Source organism: Leptonychotes weddellii, chromosome 6 (assembly GCF_054177405.1).
Source record: "Leptonychotes weddellii isolate Sample4059 chromosome 6, ASM5417740v2, whole genome shotgun sequence".
NCBI lineage: Eukaryota > Metazoa > Chordata > Mammalia > Carnivora > Phocidae > Leptonychotes > Leptonychotes weddellii.
The window spans coordinates 132921685-132946296 of record NC_138374.1 but is presented as its reverse complement, the minus strand read 5'-3'; the positions used below and the strand labels follow the sequence as shown (position 1 = coordinate 132946296).

General features: G+C 54.6%; 2 protein-coding genes across 11 annotated transcripts in view; both read left to right on the top strand.

Moving 5' to 3' along the window:
* NOS1AP (nitric oxide synthase 1 adaptor protein) overlaps nucleotides 1-21393 on the top strand; it is a 255913-nt gene extending 234520 nt beyond the window's left edge. For all 10 annotated transcript variants that reach the window (XM_081825245.1, XM_081825244.1, XM_081825243.1 and 7 more), the window contains 5 exons: nucleotides 2663-2804; nucleotides 10819-10985; nucleotides 12340-12519; nucleotides 19427-19592; nucleotides 20957-21393. In XM_081825245.1, the coding sequence (XP_081681371.1) occupies nucleotides 2663-2804; nucleotides 10819-10985; nucleotides 12340-12519; nucleotides 19427-19592; nucleotides 20957-21351 (1050 nt within the window). In that variant the 3' untranslated portion in view covers nucleotides 21352-21393. The remainder of the gene's footprint in view (nucleotides 1-2662; nucleotides 2805-10818; nucleotides 10986-12339; nucleotides 12520-19426; nucleotides 19593-20956) is intronic.
* Nucleotide 21394: 1 nt separating this feature from the next.
* Nucleotides 21395-24612, top strand: part of C6H1orf226 (chromosome 6 C1orf226 homolog) — a 17113-nt gene continuing 13895 nt past the window's right edge. Inside the window, exon 1 of the mRNA XM_081825252.1 lies at nucleotides 21395-21811. Coding sequence (XP_081681378.1) covers nucleotides 21751-21811 — 61 coding nt within the window. The 5' untranslated portion in view covers nucleotides 21395-21750. The remainder of the gene's footprint in view (nucleotides 21812-24612) is intronic.

Sequence of the window (24612 nt, the reverse complement as noted above, 5' to 3'; positions counted from 1 at the left end):
TGCATTCCCGGGCAGCAGGCAGAACCGGTTTTCTTGCTTGGAAGGCCAGAAGGCCTGGTCCCTGGGCGGCGCAGGCCCAGACAGCAGGAACCAGCATGGCTGTGCAGATGGTACCAGCTGGGGGAGGAATAGGCCCCGCCTGGTGCGGGTTGGCCTTGTATGGGAATCCGAGCCGTCTTCAAGTCATTTCCCCCAACGGGGTCCTTATATGGGAATCCACTAAAAGTAGACTTCCCACTGGTGAGGGGAGGCAAGCCTGAAAGGTCAGAGGGCACCTGAACTCACACAGCCATCTCTGAGAATTGGGAGCCATCCGGCGTCTTCCAGCTTCTAGAGTGCTGAGAAGAGAGGCCACTTCTCTCACGTGTTTCCAGTCCTCCTGTAAAGCAGGTAGCAGGGTAGCTTGATTGCGTGTTCAAGTTCAGAGGGCTCCTCATGGAACGTGCCACTGTGCCCTTTTACTGCGAGTGGAAATACGACCTCCATTCGAGGGGAGTAAAGCACAAATTGAAAGGAAGCTACTTAGCAGCGAACGTGCAAACCTAGAACTCTAATCCGACAGCTTCTCGTGGTGGAAATCATCACACAGGCACAGACCAAGCATCATCTGGCCGGCGGCTTCTCCTCTGTTGCACGCTGTGGGGAGAGAGGGTGGTTTAGCCTTTTATTTTTCATGCTCACATACGTAGTCAGAGGCAACTCCCTTCATATCTTTCTGTTGTTGATAAAGTAAGCCCAGCCATTCCTGTTTATTTTCTGTCTTCATTGCCTTTCGACACTAAAACCTGTTGGTGAGCACTCAGGGTATGCCGAGCAGTGTGGGAGGTGCTCTCTCGCATGTTAGTCCTACAGGTAACCCTCCGGGTGGTGGAGGAGAGGTCGTAGACCTCACCGAGTCACCCCTTCAGGTGGCGTCACAGGCAGGCATAGAATAGCTGTCAGGAAGGGTGGGTAGGAAGGGGTGGGGGCCTGAGGCGATGAGGTGGGGTGCCATTTCCAACACGGAAGGCGGGACCAGTGAGCCTAATAAAGTCCGCATTTCCTGCCTCTTCAGGGAATCCGAGGTGAGGGTCAGCTGCTTACGATAGTGAGTGTATTAACGTGTGAACAGGAAGCGTGGAGAAGACTAAGCATTAAAACCAGCCCACTTCCTTCTCACCATTTTGGGCTTGTAAATAGTTGGTTGCAACTGGTGTGCATGTCCCGTACGTTTGTCCTTGATAAAGGTGGCAGAGATGTGAGCCATAGTCTGGGTTCTTCAGAGGTCAGTCCTGAGTGTGTTCCATGGCCCAGCTTGGGATGCAGGAGAAATGCAGGTCCTCTGAGAAGTCATTTCCTCCTGGATCGAAATCTGAGTGCTCCCTTTCAAAGAGAAGATGAGAATCCTGTCCCTACCCCTGTCTAATCCTATAGATTCAGGGGCACCTGTGTGAGGACCTTTCGACTTCTAACATCATCCTCACAGCTAGTTAAGGAAAGTACCTGTGGCTTCCAGGGATGGTGGAATTTGTCACCTGTCCTCCTTGGGGGAACCTGAGATTCTATAGCAACAGACGCTGTGGTGAATGTGGAGCTTGGCTAGGTAGGCACAGCTGACCTGGAGTCAGATCGTCCAAAATGTGACTAATCTCAGACGCAGGCGTAGGGGGACAGCCACGGTTAAATAAACTGCTGTCAGTGGTGGTGGGGTGTTTGGGGACCCCAGGGGACAAGGTGCAGTGAGCTGGGCTCACCCAGCCTGTAGCTTGCCCTTGACTCAGTCTTTGGAAGACAGTGAAAGCGGACTGAGGATGCAGTTGGTCAGCTATCCACTTTGGAGGCCAGGCCCTGGGGACCATGGTTGTGGTTCTTCCTCAGAGCTTGTGTGGGTCCCTTAAGACTGTAGGGGACGAGGCTTCTTTGTCCTGTGTCCTCTTCCTCTCCAAGTTAAGGAGAGCTAGACTCAGGCTCTGTTCTTGGGCTATTAAAAGAAGCAGTTAAATAGCTCCTCAGCCCCCCACCTCCAAGCCAATAAAGAAAGAAAGGAGGAAAAACAGCAAAGAGAAATAGCCATGGAACAGACCCAAGGGAGCTATGTCTTTAGAGCGAGACTGGGAAGGCTCTCCTTAGTTAAGCTTGCTGCCAGTGGTGTTCCAGGGGACTTGGATTCCGGGCTTCGCTGGCTCTGCTGTTTAGATGGCGGCTTCCCGGCCCCGTCTCCCCACCATCCCTGGTCTGCTGGAGACTCACCATTTCCAGCAGGAAAGAAGTGATGGCTGAGTTGCTCTTCATGTGGCGAACCCGTTGAACATTTGATTGTGGTTGGCAAAGGAGTCGGAAGGATCTCGACCACTTTTGTTAAACCTGGAAGGATGAATTGGGCTAAGTCCAGAATTGGGGTATTTGCTGTCTGTCCTTCCAGTTGGCTTATTGTTACAGAACCGTGGTGAGTGTCTATTTTCTGGGCCATTTCAAGAAGAAAACTATCTCCGCGCTCCTCTTGGTGAGCGTCTGGACGTCAAAGCCACGTTAGATGTTTCCATCTCTTTCCTTTGCCGGCCTCATGGGTTTCTGTCCCCGAGGCCCCGGCACGTCCTCTCCCATCCCTGGCCCTTCTTGTGTCCTTGCAAAGGGTCCCCATGCCCCACGCCCTTCACTTGCTCTTTTCCTTTCTCCTTCCCAGAGCCAAGCTATGCGAATCGTGCGGACGGTCGGGCAGGCCTTCGAGGTCTGCCATAAGCTGAGCCTCCAGCACACGCAGCAGAACGCAGACGGGCAGGAGGATGGAGAGAGCGAGAAGAACAGCAGCTGCTCGGGGGACCCAGGTAGGCACCTGGCAGGTGTAGGTAGTGGGCGTGGATGGACAGGAGGTGGTGGTGGCGGCAGAGGGTGGGGGGCACCCAGCATGGGGCCACACCTCCCCCCACCAAGTCCCAGGCAACCAGTCCACTTAAAAAACATTTTAGTGTTTCTTTTTCTCTCTCGAGTCCAAATTTTCTTTAAGGAACACGTGTGGCTTTCCTAATAGAAAATTAAAGATGTTTATCGAACAAGGAAGCGTTTGAGTGGCTGATGCCACCAAATCTGACCCCCAAGAAAACTTCAATACAAAAGCACCTTCATAAAACAGATTAGAAAGAAGATAAAGTTTATAATTACCTTAATAGCTTTTTTCCTGTTTTCTAAATTCTGTAGTCCTGTGAACCTTCCATGTGGACATTTTTCCAATATCTCTCATTTTGAAGTGTCAGGAAACCTGAACATCTTTTACAAAAATGCGAATTCTCCTGTTCATCTCTCACTTTAACAGAACAGTATAAATTTCTGATGGCAGAAGGGTCACAATGGAAAGCTATTATATTCAGAACCTGGGGGACACAGATAAAGTAGTGTGCAGAGGAAAATCCAAAGGTTCGACTGTTTATGTTAACAGAGAAGCAATCGTGAAAATCAAATTAGTGCAGCATCCAACTCAGGAAGTCAGAAAACAACAAAGTAAAATCTCACGCTGCAAAGGGCTTGAGAACGCAGACGGTTGGTCTTCCTTCTGGCAGCACCAGTCCCTGGCTGTGTGATCTGGGGCAAGTTAATAACCTCTCTGGGCCTTAGTGTTCTCTTTGGAAGAAAACAGGAATAAAGTCGTGTCCACCACATAGGATTATTGTGACCACAGATGAGCAGATACATGTGAAACGCCTGGTACATAGTAAACACCAGATACATGTTAGCTGTTAATATTGTAACAGAAATAAGGAAAAATAAAAAAGCAAGAACAGAAAAATTTTCTGGAAAAGGTGAGTGATGACAGATGAGTGGCTTTGTAGACATAAAAACATAAAGCTATACTAGGTAAAACTGTACCATCACATGAACGCGTCCCTGGGTAGATCAGAATAGAAAGCTTAGACGTAGACCCAGACACATACAACATGTGATATTATTTTAGATGTTGCTGGGAAGGTATTTTTCAGATGAGATTAACACTTTTTTTTTTTTAAGATTTTATTTATTTGAGAGAGAGGGAGGGAGGGAGAGCACTGAGGGAAAGGGAGAAGCAGACTCCCTCAGCCCCGCTGAGCAGGGAGCCCGACGTGGGGCTCAATCCCAGGACCCTGAGATCATGACCTGAGCCGAAGGCAGACATTTCACCGACTGAGCCACCCAGGCGCCCCGAGACTGACATATAAATCAGAGGCTTTGGGTAAAGCAGAACACCCTCCATAATGTAGGTGGGCCTCAACCAATCAGTTGAAGGCCTTATTAGAACAAAGGGGGATTCTGCCACTAGATCACCTTTGGACTTGGACTACAACTCTTCCCTGGGTCCCTAGCCTACCCTACAGATTTTGGACTTGTCACACCTCCACAATCACATGAGCCAATTCCTTAAAATCAATATCTCTACGTGTAGTTCCCTGATACAGTTTTCATCACTCTGCAGGGCTGTATCCTCATTTACACAAGGAGGAGAGAGGCTCTGCTGGGATGCCAGTAGGTTATGTAGACAGCACATCCGTTCTGTGCTGGACCTCCTTAAGATACACCCTCAGGTCTTTGACGTCTTAAACTTTGAAGAAACTATACTAGAATGATGTTTCTTTTTTTAAGATTTTTTAATTTACTTATCTGAGAGAGAGAGAGCCAAGAGAGCACAAGCAGGGGGAGTGGCAGGCAGAGGGAGAAGCAGGCTCCCCGCTGAGCAGGGAGCCCGATGTGGGGCTCAATCCCTGGACCCTGTGATCATGACCTGAGCTGAAGGCAGACGCTTAACTGACTGAGCCACCCAGGCACCCCTAGACCGATGTTTCTACATGTAGAACATCATTTATGTTACATTTTGGGGAGCAGGGTATGCAGAAGAAGCCAAGTAGCTGAGGTCTCGTGTATATTAATGTTATTTGAGAAAACGATCACCAAGAAGGTAGTAAGGAGAGAGGTGACATGGCTGGCGGGCTTGTTATTTCCATGCTGACCGTCTGCTACAGCTGGAGGGCCACAGCCACGTTGGTCTCGACCCATAGCCACTGTCCCCGTCACCAGCTCTCTGCTTAGCCCGCCGGTCTCGCCCCGAGACCTCACTCCCGTGATTCCACCTGCTGCCTGCCCCAACGGCCATCATTCTGAATAACATTTCCTTTTCCTCCAGCTTTCTTATTCTAAGAATATGGTGTATTACTTGTAACCTACAAAATATGTGTTGATCAACTGTTACTGATACGGCTATTAACAACAGTAGGCTATTAGTTACGTTTTGGGGGCATCAGAAGTTACATGTGGATTTTCAACTGCATGGGGTGGTCGGTGCCCTAATCCCCGTGTTGCTCAAGGGCCAACGGTACGGTACTCTAAATACATATTACAGAGTAGCTAGTTCTGTGGCTCTGAGTCGAAAATGCATGACCTACCCCATCTAGGCAGTGCGGGAAGGAGACAGGAGGGTCTCTCGAGTCCCATGGTCTTAGGGCAGGTCTGAGTTCAGTGATGAATTAGGATGCCCTCCCATCGCAGCGTTTACCCTGAAGGCAAGCCTACTTAGATACTTAGAGTACTAGCGTTTGGGATGCCGCAGATCTGGGATGGGAAACCTTTCTCCCTCAAGGAAAGCTGCTTACTGCCCGGCCCCATTGTCCCTTGCTCTTTAGGGCCCCACCTGCTTGCTTACGGGCTGTAAACCACTGGGAACGCGTCTCTTCTGTCCGTAAGTGCCTCCCCCAGAAGCATTTATTGACTGCAGTGGGATTTTCGTCTGTAATGGGGGACCTCGAAGCACCAGAGTAGAATTGTTGGTTGTGTGCGTGCGTGCGTGTGTTGTTACGAGCATCAGCTCGCATCCATGCTCGGGAGCTTTCTGTTTAATGCCGTGTGTACCTTTGTCCCGGCGCCGCCCCACGTGACGTGGCAGCAGGCCCGTGACGGCACAGGGGAGACCTGCGCGCGCGTGGTCTTTGACGTCTTGTCCGCCCTTTACCCTCTGGGTTCCAGCAGTGCTTTTAAGATGGCATCCACCTTCACTGTCCCCTCAGTGCCTGCCTTTCTTTCCTCCCTCATTCTTTCCACCGGGCCCTACCCTCGGGGAGATTTATCTTTGGTATCTTTTGGCAGCAACCGCCTTGGGCAGCCTTGGGCGCGTCCCTGGAGCTCAGAGCCAGGTGGGGCCAGGGCTCCTGCTCCGCCCTCCCTGCTCTGCCTTGTGTGGTTTCTTTGACTCCTGGAGAGGGTTTCCTGGGCGAGATCCCGTTCCCTTGGAGGCCTCCTCCTCCTCCCATGGCAGCCATCCAGTGTGGGGAAGGGCTTGGAACGCTTGGGAGGAATAGAGCTTCTTGAAAAGAAAGCTGGCCATCTAGACAGTGAGCAGCGGGTTGGGGGGAATATTTATTTTGCGTACGCGTTACATCCGCTGCTCACTCCGAACAGCGAGCAGGCTGCTGACCCGTTCCGTCTGCGCCCCCACCTCCCCCTTCTTCTCCAGACCAGGCGACCGCCGCCCCATCGTCTGTCTTTCCTTGGTTTTAGTGCCCTCCTTCATTCCACAGATGTTCATCTCGCCCCCCCTCCCCCGCCCGACGTGCCAGGCTCAGTTCTGGGTGAACTGAACAAGACAGGTCCCCCATGGCAAGGAGCTGGCTTTCAAAGTTGGGGGTGGGGGTACGAACCCATGACAAATACACCAGATCACCTGGAGTGTGTAAGTGAAGATAGTGAGGGGGGCTGTGGGGGACTGCAGGTGGAAGTCGCCAGCCTGGGGGGAGGCAGGGTGACACCACAGTGGTTCCGAGCACTGGGCCTGGAGCCCCAGCACCCGCCTTCCCAGCTCTGTGCCTCAGTTTACCTGTCAGTGCCTGGACCTCCTGGAGGGTGGTTCTGAGGATAAACGATTTATACGGGTAAAACACTTAAATTAGTGCCTGGAAGGTAGTAAGTGCTATTTAAATTTAAGCTGTTACCAGTGCAGTTTTGAGGCCAAAAAATGGCCGTGTCCAGCACTTCGTGACTGAGCTAATTAACTCGTATTCTTTTTTGAAACCATTTTATTACTGTATCCTCGACATGTGACAAGTTCTGCATTGACCCAGAAACGCCTCTCCGTTGAGCCCCCGATGCTGGCCCATCCCTGGGAAACCAGCCGTCCACAGGTCCATCCCTTATGTTCCCCAGGGCCACCCTACTACTTGTCCCCAGCTTCCGCCCCGTGGTCGGTGTCGTCATCCCCCGCCCCCCGCCCGGCCAGGATTACCCTTCACTTGCTTCTCCCTGAGCACCAGGCCACCAGGGCTGTCTCTCCCGAGGGGTCACCTGAGTCTTCCGCAGCTGCTGGCTTCTTCCCCACTGTGGACAGATAAGGTCAAGCCTCTCTCATCGTCAAAACAAAACCAAATCCAGCCTTCCTTGCCCCTGCGTCTCCCCCAGCCTTATCTTTACCTCATCGTTCAGCTTCTTGCCAGATTTATCTGCGCTCATATAGCTTCTTCCTTGTCCCTGCATCCTGGCCGTTATCCCTCCAGCCTCCCGCGATGTGGTATCTGCTGCCTGCCAGCCCTTCCGGAGACCACCAGTCAAGGTCACTGAGGCCCCTAGCTAGCAACCTGAACCAGCCTTTCTGTGCCGAGTTCACCACGGGGCAGGAAGCACTCGCCCCGCCCCCACCCCACCCCAGCTTCTGGGGCACCACCCCATATGCACGCACAACCTTTTTTTTTTTTATCTGCTACTTGCTTTCCAACATCCTTTGCGTTTCTCCTGGGCTCGGTCCCTGTGCTCTTTTCTGACTTCCCCCGTGGTCTCGACTGATGTTTATTTCCAGACCAGATCTTTTTCCTGAACTCTCCAACAGCTGATGGGTATCTCCACTTGGTTGTTACAGACCCTGTGATTCCAGCAGGTTTAAAACTCCGTCTTACCCACAACCCTGCTCCTCCCGAAACTTCCCTAAAGGGCACCAGTCCCTACGAGGTCACCTAAATCAGAAATTTCAAAACTCATTTTACGCATATTCCTCTCTCCCTCCCTCCCTATTCCCACCGCTCTATCTCCCCCCACTACCGTTAGTCTGTCACCCTGTCCTGTGATTTCTGTGCCCTGAAAACCTTTCATATCTGTTCTCCTCTGCTACTGTGACCCTCTTAGCGTAAGCCCTCCTGTTTCTCACCTGGAGTGTTGCTTTCTATCTTGTCCCTTCTAGATCTGTCCTCCACATCATTTCTAGGGTGAAATTTGAAAGGATGAAAACCCTTTGGTATTACTCACCTGCTTTCAATCCTTCAAGATAAAATCCTGACTCTTCCTGGTTGGGTCCCTCCATACAGAGCCGTTGGCAGTGAATACCTCTGTATCTTTTCCCCCACCTAGAACGCCTTCCCAGCCCTCCCCTCCCCAGGACCGCTTCCTCACCTCCCTTAGCTGGTACTCCTTCTCCAGGTGTTCTCCCCTCTGCACGGGTTACCCCCTGCATCCGGGATAGCTCCCTCTGAGGGGACACGGCCTCCTGCTGCATCCATGGTCTCTGGTTCCTCCATCAGGCTGGGGAAGCCTTGAAAACACAGTCCAATCTCGTAAGTTTCCCGGTTTTGCTAGAAGGTTTTTCATATCGTTTCTGGTCCTTTAAGCTTCTTGATGCCAGGAAAGTTGCAAATACGAGATATTCCCCCCTTGTCTGTCAGGACCTGAGGATCCGCTGTGGGTCTGCCCTCTAAATCTTGCCTTATCCGATATGCTAACAGGCATGGCATCCAGAGCATTCTGTCCACCCCAGCTTTACCCTCCTTGTTCTAACAGGTCTGTTACCATCCTGACTTTCACCCATTAGCCATCGTCCAAGCTCAGGACTTCAGAGGTGATCATCAGAGAGCCCATGGGGTGGCAGGAAGTCCCTCAGAAAGCAGGTCCTGTGGCTTGTGACGCCCCTTCCTCAGCCTTGGTTTGGGGAATGGCCGAGAAGTCTGTGACTCCCTCAGAAACAGAGCAAGAACCCGAGAGAGTTTCTGATCCCTCCAGGCTTCTGGCCTGGGCATCTCCAAACGCTTTGTGTCCTTGGTATTAGGGACTCCAGGAATGGGGGTCGGGGGGGGCAGCCTTCTTCTGTAGCCCACTCCTCTGTTTCGCTGACCTATCATGACACTCTTTCCTTTGTTAGTGTTTACTGAATTCCTTCTCCGTACCAGAGCCCTGGGAAACATGAATGAGATCCAGCCCTGGCCTCAAGACTGAGGGGTTTGCGGGGGTTGGACTAGAAGGCCAGGCACGCCCAATCCCCAGTGTCAAGTATGCCAACAAGTGGATGCACAGTGCTGCGGGACTGAGCCTCTCCTGGGGACTGGGGGAAATCATTTCTGCTCAAAACACATGCATTTCACCCTGTTCATCTCCACACTGGCCCAGAGAACCGATGCTTACAGTCCAGCCCATCCACCTGTGGAGAAGTAGGCACGAGTTCTCCGTCCGCCCTCGTCTCACAGGCTAGCCCTCCCAACCATCAGGAAGGTCACTTCTGGGCGCAGGGGTGTGGTGGGAAGCAGCCTGCTCTGTGTCCCCGCCTGCTGCCTCACAGAGGAGCAGAGCCACTCCGCCAGGCCCTGTCCCAGGGCTGTGTCCCAAGTCCTGGAGCAGCCGGGAGGAAAACCAAGCACCCTGTTGGCTTTCTGAAAACCAGGCTTGCTTCCCCAGTTGACTCACGTGGTTTGCATAGGAAGACCTGTTAGAACTATTTGTTCCAGGGGCACCTGCCTGGCTCAGTTGGTAGAGCACGCAACTTTTGATCTTGGGGTGGTGTTCAAGCCCCATGTTGGGTATAGAGATTACTTAAATAAATATTTAAAAAAAAAAAACAAAAAACTATTTGTTCTCCGAGGCAGGCCCTCAGACAGCTAAGGCCTGGCTGCTCAGGGAGGGAATTGGCTCTCTGTATTTCCTGCTGACATAAACCTCTTCCATTTTACATGTGGTGCTTGGTCTCTGAAATCTTTTAAGAAATCTTATTTGAGTACAGTAACAATGAGCTTAATTCCAGATGTAGAGAAAGAAAAATACTTCCCAGGAAATGCCCAGGAATGGCCAGGTTTTTATAGAATCAAGAAATAAGAACAGGGAATGAAGGAAAATAAGAAACAGCAGGACTTCCACACACATGCTGAGTGCAGCCGCTGTCTTCAGGGGGAGGTGAAAAGTGGGGTGTGGACAGACTGCAGAAGACTTGAAACCTAGCCACCCCCTCTGTCACCCTTCTGTCCCCACTGCTGCCTCCTGCAGGCCCCTTTCCTGACTTCTGTGCTTGGTGACAAGGTCAGAGTCCAGCTCGCCTTGGAGGGGTAGAGGGCTGCCCCCGTCTCAGATGGGGCCTCAGGTCTCCTTGCCCTCATTCTTCTGTCACGTGCCCTTTGTCCATCTAACTCGGCCTCTGATTTTGCTGTCGGAGCTGAGGCCCTGGGAGTGGGGGCCACTTACCCCTGGTCTGACAGCCCGCCAGGGGCACGGCTGGGGAGCCCCCATATCTCTGGACTCCCAGTTCCTGGTGCTGTCCCTGGGTGGATTCCACTCCTGAGCTCAGAGGAGGTCGAGGTGACAGTTACCCCCTCCCTTCTTGAGCCCCTGCACCCCGTCAGTATCGACCTCATGCCAACCTGGCAAAGCAGTGGCGTCCAGCCTCAAGGAAACTTCATTTTTGTTTCTGGACTCTGAAGAGAGATTAAATAGGAACATCTCACCGGTTTGGGAATGAAGGGCGGGTGGAGAGGTCAGGAAGCCAGTGGTGCTCTCTGGGCCTGACGTAGCTGAATGTGAAGTGCCAGGAAGGGAGGAGGACCTTGTTCTTGGCGGCGCCCTGCCCTTCCCTCTGTCGCCCTGCAGGCCGCCAGCTCCCTGGAGCCGAGAGGGCCTCCACGGCCACCGCGGAGGAGACGGACATCGATGCAGTGGAGGTCCCGCTCGCGGGGAATGATGTCTTGGAATTCAGCCGAGGTGTGACAGACCTTGATGCTGTCAGGAAGGAAGGAGGCTCCCACCCGGACCCCAAGGTAGGTGGGAGGCGGCGCATCACACGGTCTGCATGCACACGGCCTCCCGGAGCAACACGGGCTGTGGCCTCAGCCACTGTCAGAGTCACGTCCTCGCCCGTGCGGGGTCAACTTCGGTGACAGAGCAGGTTTCCTCTCCTCTGAGAGGGGCCGAGTGCCGATGCCGCTGGCTTATGCCTGACGAGCGTCGTGCTCCAGGGGCCCCGCCGTGCTCCTTGGCCATGCTCCCTGGCAGTCCTGCCCCCCCGTGGCTCCACATCCCAGCCTGGTGCCTGCGCAAAGCTAATCCTCACGCGCCACGACAGATCCCCGGAGCGGAGTTCGCTCTGGCGGCCTCCACCTGCAGGTAGCGACTGCTGGGGCGCGCCCACACGCCGGTGCCACTGAGGCTGGCACTTGGCCCCTTGGGGGTTACAACCTCGGGCATCATCGACTCCAGCCTCACGTCTTACAGCTGAGATGACCGGGCTCCCAAGGAGTTCCTGGTAGAAGCCAGACCGGGACACTAAGAACTTGGGAGCACATTCCAACCTGAAGACGCAAGGGAAAAGCCAGGAGGAGAAGGCTGAGAAGCGGGCCTCCCCTTCGACTCCCCGCATCCTGGCCGCCTCGCCTTCCTGTTGGGCGTCGGCCTTTTCTGGTGCAGGTCAACGGGCGGCTCATCGGGAGAAGCCTGTCTCCAGTCTGGAGGGCGGTGCGGGCCCATCGTCTGCCTGACATTGTCCTGACGTCATGTGCCCGCCGCAAACCGCAAGAGCCATGGGTCAGTGGGTGCCTCCCTCCCTCCTGTCTGAGGAAGGGCCAGCAGCAGAGCTCCCAGACACAAGACGTCTCTCCCTGAACTTGCTTTATGGATCACATTAGCCATCTTAGTGACAGTTCCCACCTGCCAGGAGGGAGGCCGAGGGGGACGGCACAGAAACCACGTTCAGCCTGCAGAGAGGGTCTGTCCAGACCAGCGGCTCTCCCTGCGAGGCAGGGCCGGCTGGAGTGGCCCCCCTCATGCAGCCCTGGAGGAGGGAGCCCCGGGGACCCAGCAGAGTGAAGGTGGCAGCTTCCCCCTTCCCGGTCTCGTAACGGGGTGGTGGGTGGTAGGTTCCCCAGAGATCAGCCCCCCGAAGTCCAGGTGTGGTTATTGTTGGACGCGGCATGAGAGGCCGGTACCCACCGTCTGCCTCCATCACGTTGGGTCAGTTACTGAGGGTCCCGGCAGCGCCGCCTGCCTGGTGGCCCCGGCCCAGGGTCCTGTCCACACCTCCACTAGGGATGCAGCGTTTCACGCCGGCCGTGTCCGTGCCACGTGTAGGAGAGCGGCCACGGCCTGGGGTCACGCCCGTCTTGTCTTCTCCTCCAGGTCTCTCCCCACCCCCAGGAACCTGTGCTGGCGGCCTCGCCCAGGATGCTCCTCCCCTCTTGCTCCTCGAAGCCCCCAGGCTGGGGCCCAGGGACGCCGCTGTCCAGCCAGCACCAGATGCAGCTTCTGCAGCAGCTCCTCCAGCAGCAGCAGACGCAGACGCAAGTGGCTGTGGCCCAGGTTCTCCTCCACCTCCTCCCTCCCTCTCAGGCTCCACTCTCATGGGCTTGACGCGCCTTCCCTAGCGAGGGGCAAGGGGCAGGTGGAAAACCCAGGGAGCCATAAGGGATCGCTCACGCTGTTGGACCATTGCTTGTTGGCGGAGGGGGGATGCAGTCGGGCTGGAAGGAAACGTTCTGGTTTCCCGTGTATCCCCTGCTCTGAGCTGGGCTTGGCTGGCTTGGCTGGACATTGTTGGATTAAGGACGTGAACTCACCAAGGAACGAGATGCACCCAATTCCACCTTCCCCTTCCTGCCTCATTTTCCTGGCGTTTGGGGTGGGAAGGGATGCCTCTGGAGTCAGGACAGGTGTGACTTTGTGAAACTGGTCTTGAAAGAGCTTGAAATACGACTTTGTGCAGAGACCATCGTGGCGTCCTGCCTACCTTGTCCACACGGGTTCCCACCCTCCATCAGTGCTCTGCTTCTTCCAGGCAGGATGTGACAGCATCCTGGCCTTGGAATTTGCTATAACGGGATCCAACTTATAGGACCTTACGGGCCATATTTGAGCCACGTGAGGATTGGCTTTGATCTCAGTAGAAAAGTGCTGTTTGAGCCCCAAAAGCTTGTCAGGCTGCTGCCTTGTAGAGGAGGGGGAAGCCGGTTCCCCTTGCTGCTTCTGGCAGGGATTCCTTCTGCTTGCTTTCCACGGAGGGCGTTATTGTCCACATCTTCCTTGGGACTCGTGCATCTGAACTTCATCTTCGCCGTAGCCAATCAGGGAACAGTGAGGACAGGATCCCGCGTACCATTCATAGGCTGAATTCTGAGCCTGAGGGACGGGTCAGGACCTGGGGGAGGGGAGGGAAAGGAGGACAGTGAGGAGGGTGGTGAGTGATCTAGAAAGGCAGCTCCATGTACTGGCCTTCTGGATTTGTGGGACCAGGCTGATCTCTAAGGTTTTCTGCATTCTAGAATGACAGGGAGCAGACTTCTCTGGGGAGCGCTTATTGATCCCCATTGTTTCTCCTGCTTACTCTTCTCATGACCCTTGGGTGGAGCGATCGCCCGGACAGAGCTGTCCTTTCCTATATGTGCACCTTGAGAAAGCGCTGGCAGCCTGCCCAGAGCAGGATCTGCTGTGACTTAGTTCTTGAGAAGACCTTCTAACATGGTCTCACACGGACCGGGCCTGAGGCTCAAGGCTCACGGAGGCCTTTTGCAGCCAGGTTGGAGAGCATAGCATCGGTGAGGCATGGCTCCTAAATGATTTGAGCCTTTTAAGAAATTCTGACCATGAAACAAAAGGACGTGGTGTGCTAATGCTAGGCGTGTTCGCAGGTGTTTCCAGAACAGCAACAAAAAGAATGCCGTTAATGGCCTCTTATGCGTGGGGGGGGGGGGGGAGGAAATCACTGCTCTTCGTCAAATAGCAGAATTCATCTCATCTCCTTAATGGCCATGTGGCAGTCCCGAGAGTCCCCTCCTCCCTGGGGTGTCGGCTGACAGGAGCACAAAGCCTGAGTGCCCCAGCGCAGGGCCATTCCACGACTCACATCATTTCCGAAAGTTTCCCCTTGAATACAAATCCATTTTCCAGCCGTAATACTTTTCTTTTTCAGCATATCAATTGCCAAGTAATTATTATTTATCTAAGAAAGGGCTTGATGCATATTCATGATGGATATTATCAGAGAGTCATTTGAATTTGAAGTCACTGCTAAATACTGAAGAGAAACGGTGCGCAGGTCTATAATCTGCACGACAAGAAGATTGCCGTGGCGGTCTATGGAAGCATTCGGTCCGCAAAGCCACAAGACCCAGAATTTGTCACGGCTTTGCCACCGTCAGCATGAAACCCTAAGAGGGGTTCTCTGGAACAGAATCAGACCTCTGTCTCAGTGGGACAACCCTGCCCTGTCTTGATTGTCTCTCTCCTCGAGGAGAGTGAGTCTCAGGGAGTCGGGGGGGAGGGAAGAGCACGGTGTTTGCGGTTCACTTCATGAGCCCTTCTCTGTCCCAGCCTCTTCCACGGGCTGGGAACCCTGAGCCTCCGACTCCCGATCATTGGTGACGCCCTGGTTGGCACTTGGTTCAGGCAGGGACGTGACTGGGAGGCCAGCGTTAACGCATCAGTCCTGGGGGAATGACAGGTAGGGTCAGGGACTCACAGGATCGTCAGTCAGACAGGACCTCGAGAGCAAAGGTTGCTTCTTGAACACACGCCTCTCCCACTCTCTGCCATCCCCAGGAGCAGCTGTGGGCAGACCCACAGGTGGCATCTCTCTCTGCTGCCCGGTTTTCGGCTCCTGTGTCCTCCAGCACACTTAGCCCTAAGCCCTTCTCCTGTTCTAAGTTTCTTTCTATGTTCCTCCTTCTCCCATTCTCTTTGTCGCACTTGATCCAAGGGCTTTTTATTAGTGTTCGTGTCTTTGGGTAACAACAATCATGTAGGAGACAGAGGTGGATTAATAGGTCTTCTTGACATCTTCTGTGCATTTAAAATAGATCAGCTCTGGCATACTTGGTTTCTCCGTGTGGTGGGCTTGATCTCAGTGTCCAGCATGAGGTCAGCTTTCAGTCATCTTGTCAAACTCTATTGCCACCAGACTGCAAGGTTTCTTCATCTCCATTAAACTGAATTCCAGTGGGCTGTGCTATGAGCTCAACACTGCAGGTGGGAACGCATTTTCCTTTCCTCTGGGAGCATCCAAGTCCTCCTGGGTAGAGCTAAGGTAGAGCTGAGGATACAGAGTATCTTGCAAACAGGTGCATTCTTGGGGTCCCTTGTTGCATTATTTATGCACCCTTCCCCCCACCCCATTTACTATCATAAGCTATTCCCGTTCTGCTGTTATCCTGGGCCCGGGCTTAGATCTCTCTCCTTCGCGGCGTTCTGCTTTGGTCTAAGACCTTGAGATCTCTCCCAGCCTCTCCCTAAATCGGTTCAGAGCTGCTCTAGAGGAGCCTGCCCTGGCCTTAGGGGTACAGGGGAAAGGTGTTGCTCAACCACTCTTAAACATTTCTAGCTCAGACTTGAGCGTGTCAGCAGTGAATACCCAAGCCCCCTCTGACCACTTTCCCGACCCAGCATGAGGCTTGCCTGGCTGCCCCGGCTTCCTGTGTTGAGTTGGGCCAGAAGTTCAAGGGTGTGAATGACCGTATAGCCAAGCCTTGAGCCAGAGCTGGGTGGTCTCCAGCACCTGCATGGCCTTACGCTGGGCCCGTCGAGCTCCAGAATTGGCCTGGGCACCGCGGCTGACTGGCAGGAGTGAAGGAGGCCGGATCCCTTCATGGCTTGCCAACTGCGGGCTCAGCCTGTGAGTGCGCCACTGCTGGGTAGAGATCCCTCTTCTCCCCGCTGCTTCTTGCGCTTATCCTGAAACCAGTGATGGGTTACTTACGCTTCGCGATCGTGTGCACTGTAGTTAGACGAACAGCCCTGAACGCACTCCCGCACCCCACTTCCAGGCCCGAGACTTAGCTCTTGTCCCCCTAGCTTCTCCCAGTCACCAGCATCCCCGGGGCCCTGCCTTATGCATGCTGAGACAGCGCCGCCTGCCTCTGCTTCTGTGTCTAGTAGGGCGGCGGGGGGGCGGGCAAATTGCTCTGGTTCTCTCCACGCCATTTCCATGTGCCTGCTCCCTAACTTCAGCCTGGCCCTGCCCCCACTTCTCACGGAGGAGCTGGAGTCCAGGCAAGTAGGCTGGAGAGCGAGCGGGCAGTGGTCTGGTGCCACCGGGTGGGCTGAGGGTGGGCGTCAGAGCTGGAGGCTGCAGGGATGAGCTCCTCCACTCCGGCTGTGGCCTTGCCTCTGACCTCGTCTGTGAGCAGGATAGTCCTTGCTGAAGACGCCCACAGCTCTGGAAAGCAGAAGCTAACTCGTACCTTCTCGGAAGTTAGTAAGGCCTACTTTTGCAAAAGGGGTTTCATTCTTTGAAAGAACGGCATGCTGAATACAAATCACTGTCCCCTCTGGTAGGACAGGAGGGGGTGGTGTCTGCTTTTGTTTTAGGATTGAGGGAAACAAGCACAGAGGTAGAGCAGCCTGCCCAAGCCAAGGCTGAAAATAACACTGCCTCATTTTGGTGCTTCCAAGGCCAGACCTACATGTGCAAAACCCAGGGACTGTTACATTGCCTCCAATTTAAAACAGTCCAGGCCGTTTTGTCTCAGCCTGGCCTGGTGTGGGTTCTCCAGGGGCGCACACTGCCACGGAGAGTGGCTTGAGCCTCTTGCCTGCTGCCACTTTGGACGGCCGTAGAGGCCGAGGGGCTCGTTAGCCTGGCTTTAGGCAGCAGTGTGTGCTTTTGCATTCCTGGGGTTCGAAAACACCTGAAATGTTATAACTCTGCATTCGCAAAGCTGAAATTCTGATCGAATCTGCACAAGGAGCACTCACACTCAGGAGCATTTTCTCATGGCGCTTAGTGCCGGGTAGAAACATTCGACTCAAGGGCCGGCTTTTTTCTATCGATGGCACTCTACCATGGGGAACTTGATTACCTGCAAACGAAGCTCCCAATATCCACCCCCCCCCCCAGCTTCTGCAGGAGGGGACTCCTCTTGTGTCCCCAGTCCTAATTCTCTGATGTCAGAGTGGGAATCTAGGGATTTTCTTCCGTGAGCCTTTGACGAATGGCCCCTCGTGCTGGAATCCTACATTGCCTGAGCCCCTAGGCAGGCCCCTCAGTTGAGAGTTAGAGAAAGGGAGGTCCAGGTGGAAGGGAATGACCTACAGTTGCAGAGGGAGTCACCAACAGACTGGAACATTCCAGCTCCTGGTCTGGTGCTCTCAACTGGCCTATTCTATTGGGGTGTCCACATGCAAGATGCAAGGATCCGAGTCCATGGTTTGCGTGCAGGGAGCCCTCCGTAGATGCCGGTTAGCAGGAGATAGAATTCTCTGCTTTTTCTGCTTATAGGCATTGAAAATTTTGTTCCAAATTTCTTGCTAATGTTTCTGTTTCATTCCAAAGAAAATGGGAAATGGATAATTTACAATTCTGCCTGCTCAGTAGATTCCTTTCAATGATAGTCGTGTTTGGAATCAGTTACATTACTCACAGATGGAAGGTGAAGGTTGGCCCTTCCCTGAGGGCGGGGGGCGGTGCATTTCTGGGGGCTTCCCACAGCAATTGTCCTGTTTCTCAGAACCAGCAAGATGGGGGAAGGGGAAGTGCATCTCAGGTGAAGTATCTCCATGTCTCAGTTTCTAAAGAAGATAAAGGCTTAACAGCCACCCACCATCTGATACCCAGATTAAAATATTATTGTGGCTTCTTTCCCTCTTCTCATCGCTCTCTAGATCTTTCCTTAGTTGATATGAGGCAGCAAATGAGGCTGATTTCTAAACCAAAATGTCAGTTGTGTCCTTAGCAGCACCTCACGGAGGACAGATTTACTTTAGATTCCTTCGGCATCCTTCCCCCGGGGCACAAAAGGCCCAACCTTAGGAACCACTAATGGAAAGTGGCAACTAATCTCATTAGTGGCTCCCACCTAGAAGCAGAGCCAACTGCAAGGTCAGGTCCTCAAATCTGCCAGGAGGGAAGCAGTGGCCGCATCCGAGAGTGTGGTTCTCCAAGTGCTGGCGGCTGCAAGGGGCAGACGCTGGGCTTGGCAGGTCCCTGGGCCGAGCTTGGCCAGACCATGGGGTGGATACCGTCTTTTACTCCCTGGTAAAATGTGCATCTCTTCGGAGCAAACTGCTCTTCAGAAATCCAGAGCATTTATTGTCTGAACCAGAGAGTCAGCTAGCTCTTCGTCCCCTCTCCTTCCTCCCTCCTCTCCCAGCCTCCAGCTGACTCACCCCAGTCATCCTGCCTCTGCCTTTGTCCACATTGTATTTTTGGTCCAAGGAAGCCTCTTTCCCGCAAGCTGCCTTGGTCCAGGCCAAATTCATTAGCTCCCTTTCTTCAGGGACCTTCCGAAACCCTCCACAGAGACCCCTTTATCCACCACTTAGTGCAAGAATCGCATGGGCGTGAACATGATTGTTGCCTTGTGACTCAGTTTCCTCAAGCCAGGCTCCTGATACAATCACCCCCCCCCCACCTCTTGCTGTGTTTTTCTCTCTACCCGATTATGCACCAAGAACAGAACCCCCCCCGCCCTGGCCCCGAGCACGCTGGGTGCCATGTTGCCAGCTGCCACCCCCCCCCCGTGAGAGACAGTTAATGAGGGTCCCCCTCCTCCCACAGAGGGTGGCTCTGTAAACTGTTTGCTGCCACCCTTCCCGGCTTGTGGGAGGAGGCCCTGCTATGAACCAGTCAGCAAATGTTCGGCCCCTAGCACGTATAAAGCACCGTCCTAGGTGCCACGGGAAACGAAAAGGGGATGGACAGTCAGGCACGCCCAGAGGTGATAGGACAGACTTTATTATGACCCCCTCGAGAGTGAAGGGCCTCTGTGGGGCTTCCCGCTTCCCATTATGTGCGGGCACGAGGAAGGGGAGAGGAAAGGCCACGTCGGGGGTTGCCGTGACACTCTTCTTAGCTAATGGGTCCGCATATCCGTTTCTGTTTCTTTTAAAAGATATGATGAGAAAAAAAAATTCCTCCCTCCATGTGGCGGGAACATGACAGGAACAAGGAGCTCTCCTGACAGGGCTGGGGTGCAGGGGCTGAGGCTCGGCTCTTTCGCACCTCTCGCTCTGGGTGCTGGGCCCTGAGTGGTCGGTGAGCGACACATTGCGGCCCTCACTCAGGACATACAGAGAGACGCCCACGGCCAGCGACCCAGCTTCTTGTGGCTACTTCTCCGAATTCCAAGCCCAGGTGCCCACTTTGCCCTGGAAGGGCTTCCTTATCTTGAGTTGAACATGGCAGGTGTCTCCGGTCCTAGCCGAACCCTGGTGACTCTTGGGTGTATTCATGTCCCTCTCTCCTCTCTGTCCTGTCTTCTCCACCTCGTCTCTGCAGGTTCACCTGCTGAAGGACCAGCTGGCTGCTGAAGCGGCCGCGCGGCTGGAGGCTCAGGCCCGCGTGCACCAGCTCCTGCTGCAGAACAAGGACATGCTCCAGCATGTGTCTCTGCTGGTCAGGCAGGTGCAGGAGCTGGAGCTGAAGCTGTCAGGACAGAATGCTAGTAAGTGGGGGCCCTGCCCAGCCTCGCCTCCTTCCGTGGAGGCGCTGGAAAACGCCCATTCTTTTCCCTGAAGCTTTTGGTGGGGTTTTCTTAGACCCCTGCCCTGCCCTGGTGTTCTAGCAGAAAACAGAGGCGGCTCTGTTTGTCCCGTCCGTACACTTCATGGAATTATGAAACGGCAGAGTCAGAGAGGATCTTGGCTCCTTCTAGTCCAGCGTCCAGACTTGACCTTGAATGTCTCTGGGAGTCACTGCCACATGTTTATCCAGGCTCCTCTCGAAAGGGGCTCAGACACTCCACGTCCTAAGGCAGTCTGTTTCTTTCTTCGTGGGCTTTTCCAGTTGAAATATACTGAGCACCTGTCATGTGTGTCACGTTGTCTGGGAGCTCGGTGGGAGACTTCACACTGTACGGGAGTTTACCCTCCCCCGCGCTGTAGCATAGACCATGCTGGTAGCAGGTGTCTACTCTGCGGATAAGGCAGAAAAGAACTGGCCGGATAGCGGTCCTGGTTCATGGCACAGGTGGCCTGGCGCCTGGCCTGAGATGCCCAGCCGCCTCTGGGCTGGCCTGGGAGTCTAGAAGACAGCACATCTCCAGGCCTTCCTCGTGCTGATCCGTGGCCTGTAAGTGCCAGTCACGTAGCCACTGGCCATCGACCGTGCCAGAAACTGTGCTAGAGTTTCACAGACATGATGTCATCTAATCTCTGTAGTCGTAGATGTTGTTATGCCCATTTTGTACACGGGACAGACTCCAATAGGTGAAGTCACTGGCTCAGGGTTACAGGACCAGCAAGGTGTGGAGCCGAGATTCCCGGGTCTGATTGCAAAACCAATGTATTTCCTATGAGACCAGTAGTTCCCTCAGACTATCCCCTATAGCTTTTTTTAAAAAAAATGAATATTCGGGGCACCTGGGTGGCTCAGTCATTGGGCGTCTGCCTTCGGCTCGTGTCGTGATCCCAGGGTCCTGGGTTCGAGCCCCATGTCAGGCTCCCTGCTCGGCGGGAAGCCTGCTTTTCCATCTCCCACTCCCCCTGCTTGCGTTCCCTCTCTCGCTGTGTCTCTCTCTGTCAAATAAATAAATAAAATCTTTAAAAAAAAAAAAAAGAATATTCCCAAGTCCAACCTGTAGAGGTCATGATCAGTAGGTCTGGGCAGGGCTGCGGCTCTTGCTAAAGTAGCACAAAGGCATAGATTGGGAACAGCCACTGCATTTCACCGCTGGAAGCCTCTCTGGGCTTCTGTCTCTGTTTACGGAGACCCTGCTCTGGCCCTCTCGGTTTGGACCCAGGTTTGGACCCAGCTTGTGTGCCCCCGCCGCGCTGACCCGGCCTCCTGTTGCTCTTGTCCCCCCTCCAGTGGGCTCCCAGGACAGCTTGCTGGAGATCACCTTCCGCTCCGGAGGTCTGCCCGTGCTCTGCGACCCCACCACCCCGCAGCCGGAGGACCTGCCCTCGCCGCCCCCGGGTGCAGGCCTGGCCGAGCTGGCCCACCCCGCCGGCAGCCCCCTAGGTAGGCGCGACTGCCTGGTGAAGCTGGAGTGCTTCCGCTTCTTGCCGCCGCCCGCGGGCCCGCTGCTGGGCGGCCTGGAGCTCCTCAAGTTCCGCGAGTCGGGCATCGCCTCGGAGTACGAGTCCAACACGGACGAGAGCGAGGAGCGCGACTCGTGGTCCCAGGAGGAGCTGCCACGCCTGCTGAACGTCCTGCCGAGGCAGGAGCTGGGCGACAGCCTGGACGATGAGATCGCCGTGTAGGGCGGGCCGGGCGCAGGGGCCGGAGGGACGCGGGGGGGGGGGGGCGGGGCGCGGGGGCCAGAGCGACGCGGGGCCGGGCGCACCGCCGAGGATGCCTGCGCGGCGGAGGGCGGTGAGCACCCAGAGGACGAGCGACGTTGGCTCCAGCCAGGGGCCCCGGAGAGCCTGCGGTTTCAGGAAGGGATTAGGACTTTGCTTTGGAGGGTACGAAGGGGGAGCATTGGGACTCCCAGAGGTGAATGGGCCCTTCTCTCCCACGTGAGACTTGGGAGGGGAGGGCAGGGCCCTCCAGAGCCCGTCGCTTTTCGAGAGGGTCCTTCGTGGGGACCACCAGGCTGCCCGAGGACCTGCTGTGTGTGGGCTGCTTCATCAGGCTCCTCTGCTCTGTCCTGGCCCGGGATGCCCGGGTCACCCCCTCCCGCCCCATCTCGTGGTCCCCACGGCGAAGGAAAAGCATCAGGTACAGGCTCAGGTCCCGTCTGTCTGGATATCCAGGATGCTACCAGTTGCCTAACCCCTGACCTTATGGAGGGAATTCCTTCTCTAGGCAGTTGTGGAGATGATAGATGTTGAGTGCTCCGGGCGGTGAGGGACCGGCCGGTGCTTTCAGTGTGAGCGTGGAAGTGGGATGTGTCACATCGGGTAAGCTTTCGGATGACTTGAATCTGGACATTTTCTCCAGCTTCCGAGGGAGACTGGGATTTGAACGTCGGTCGGGCCGGTGCAGGGAAAGGGGCCACAGATGACAGGTTGGATTCCTCAGGGTGGGAGCCCTGCCCCCCTTCCTGCCTGCAAGCCCAGCCCCTCTGCCTGGATGCTGGGAAGCTGCCCACTTCTCTCCTCCGTGTCCTGCCTCAGGGGCCGTGCTGGCCGAGGCTTGCGTAGCACCCTCCCCTCTGAGAAAGCCTCAGAGGCCCCGAACCCCCAGCCTTACCTCTCAACCTGTCCCCTCCACTGGGGTGTTGGTTAGTTTTTACCGCAGAAATAACCAAACGAGCGGGTAGCTGAGACTATTTCTTTCCACTCTTCAGAATCACTGCCACTTCAGTCAGGGACCACAGCCCTGTCCTCCCTTGACCCGTCTGTGTGGGTGCGTGCCTCGAGCACATCTCCTGTCTTTGACCATCCAGGCCTTGTCTAGAGATTCCCACCCGGTCCGGCGGGCTGACCGCAGCAGGGAGGCCACGCTCCCTTTGCGACAGTCAGGCCGTGAGTGGCTGTTAGCAGATTTAGAAATGCCTTGAGAGAGAGCTGAGCCATTGCTAGGTCCTGTGTTCGGGGAAATAAGTCTTTATCCGGGACAACAAGCGACAGACCCAGACTGCAGTATTCTTTGAGGATTCCTTGCTAAGGATGGGGTTACCCAAAAAACAGAGTTCTTCAACCCCGACTTTGCTTTAAAATTTATATAAATGAAAGCGTAGCCCTTTTCTTAAACAGCTGGGTTTCTTCTAGACTAGAAAGTCCAAATGAAAGGAAATACACGTAGCTTTATGGTGTAACATTTGCTGGTGCGCCAGGGTATCGGCAGAAACGGGGTGCGGTGTGAGCGGATGTGTGCGCGTGCATGTACGTACAGGCTTGTATACCGTGTGAGGGAAGGTGAGTACGTGTGTGTGGGCGTGCAAGAAGTGACGGGAGAGAAGAGAATGTGAATCTTCAGGGCGTTTGAACGACAGCAGAGTTGTGTTGTTTTCCTAACATGTATTTAGTTGGAGAGGGGTGGTTCTGTTTATTTTGCTGTCTTTTCTGATCCACCATTGGATGGAAGTAGGTCCAGATACACAAGGAAGAACCAGGAAGGTGAGAGCCCCAGACTGAGGGAGGGATGTCAGGAATCCGGTGTGGCTGAGCCTAGCCGGCTTCCCAGACCTTCACCTGGGTGCGGCCTCTCAGAGCGGTAGGATCTTCTTGAATGTTCGGGGGAGCGGAAGGTCTGGCTTCTCGAGGCCCGCTGCGTGTAAGCAGGAGCTGAGGGTGAAGCCAGGGGCCAGTGGATTGGGTTTGTGGAATGTGGCAGGAGAGGGAGGGCTGGGGTGGGGAATAGTTTCTGAAGGGTCTAGAGAAGCTTGCAGAGGGAAAGAAGGGAGTTTAGGAGAGGTTAAGGAATTTGAAGAGGCTAGTTGTCTGTACCCCTGACTCTGGACCCATCCAGGACCCTTGCCGTCGGATGCTCCAGAGTGGTTTCCAGCTGCCCCAGCCCCAGCCTTCCCCCAGAGGGGGCCTTCCCTGGAGCGCTGGTTTGCATGTCGGCATCGTCCCCGGTGTGACCCAGAGCAGCGCACACCGGGGTGTGGAGATGGGGGACAGGATGGATCGAGGGGCCTTGACGGGTCACCAGCCACTGGGCAGGAAAGAGAACATCGCAGAACTGATTTCCCAGCGATGTCACCCTCCTCCTCCTCCCTTCCTTGCTTCTTGCTCTGCTCACTCAGCTCCTGCCCTCCTCCTTTTTCATCCTTCTGCTCTGCCCTGTATAGAGGACAAGTGGACACCGGCGGGGGCGGGGGGGGGGGGCGCCTGCCTCAGCCTCCCCCCATGTGCCGGCAGACTCCTGGGCACGTGAGGCTCTCCCAGGTGCAGAGCCAGCAAAGAATTTCTCTGCACAGAACGGACTGCATATTGGGATGAAAATGATATTCCTTATATCCCTGCTTGTATCAACGCTCTCTGTGAAGCCCCTTCGTAGCTTCCCTTCTCCCCGTGGCTTCTGTTCATGACTTGGGTTCCTTTGATTTCCTCTTTGCCTGACCGCCTCCTCTTACCCCACCGACCCCGAGCCTCTACTTCTGAAACTGTTGTGTCATTAACTCTGTTGGTTCAACTCTCTGGGACAAGAATCTGTTCATGTAAAGTGCACTTACTCCCTGGATGTCGTCACTAGTCTAGTGGCTTTTGCTAAATAAACCTTTCTTATTTCTAAAAGCTTTTTCTTGGTCTTTTCTTGCTTCTTCTATTCCTTCTGCTCCCTGACTTGCCCTCACTTCCACCCCCTTCCCAAGCCAGCGGCCATCAGCTCTGCGACGCACAGTTCTCAAGGGTTGTGGTGTTCAGAAAACAGAGGGGAGGGAGGTGGTGCCTTCAGGTGCGGTTTATCTAGACCAGCCTTGCTGATCAGACAGTTCAACCGTGGTTCTCATCTGGGGATGATGTTGCTTCCCTGCGGGACATTCGGCAGTGCCTGGAGACAGTTTTGGTTTGTCCCAACTGGGGGAAGGATGCTTTCGATATTTAGTGGGTAGAAGCCAGGGATGTTGCTAA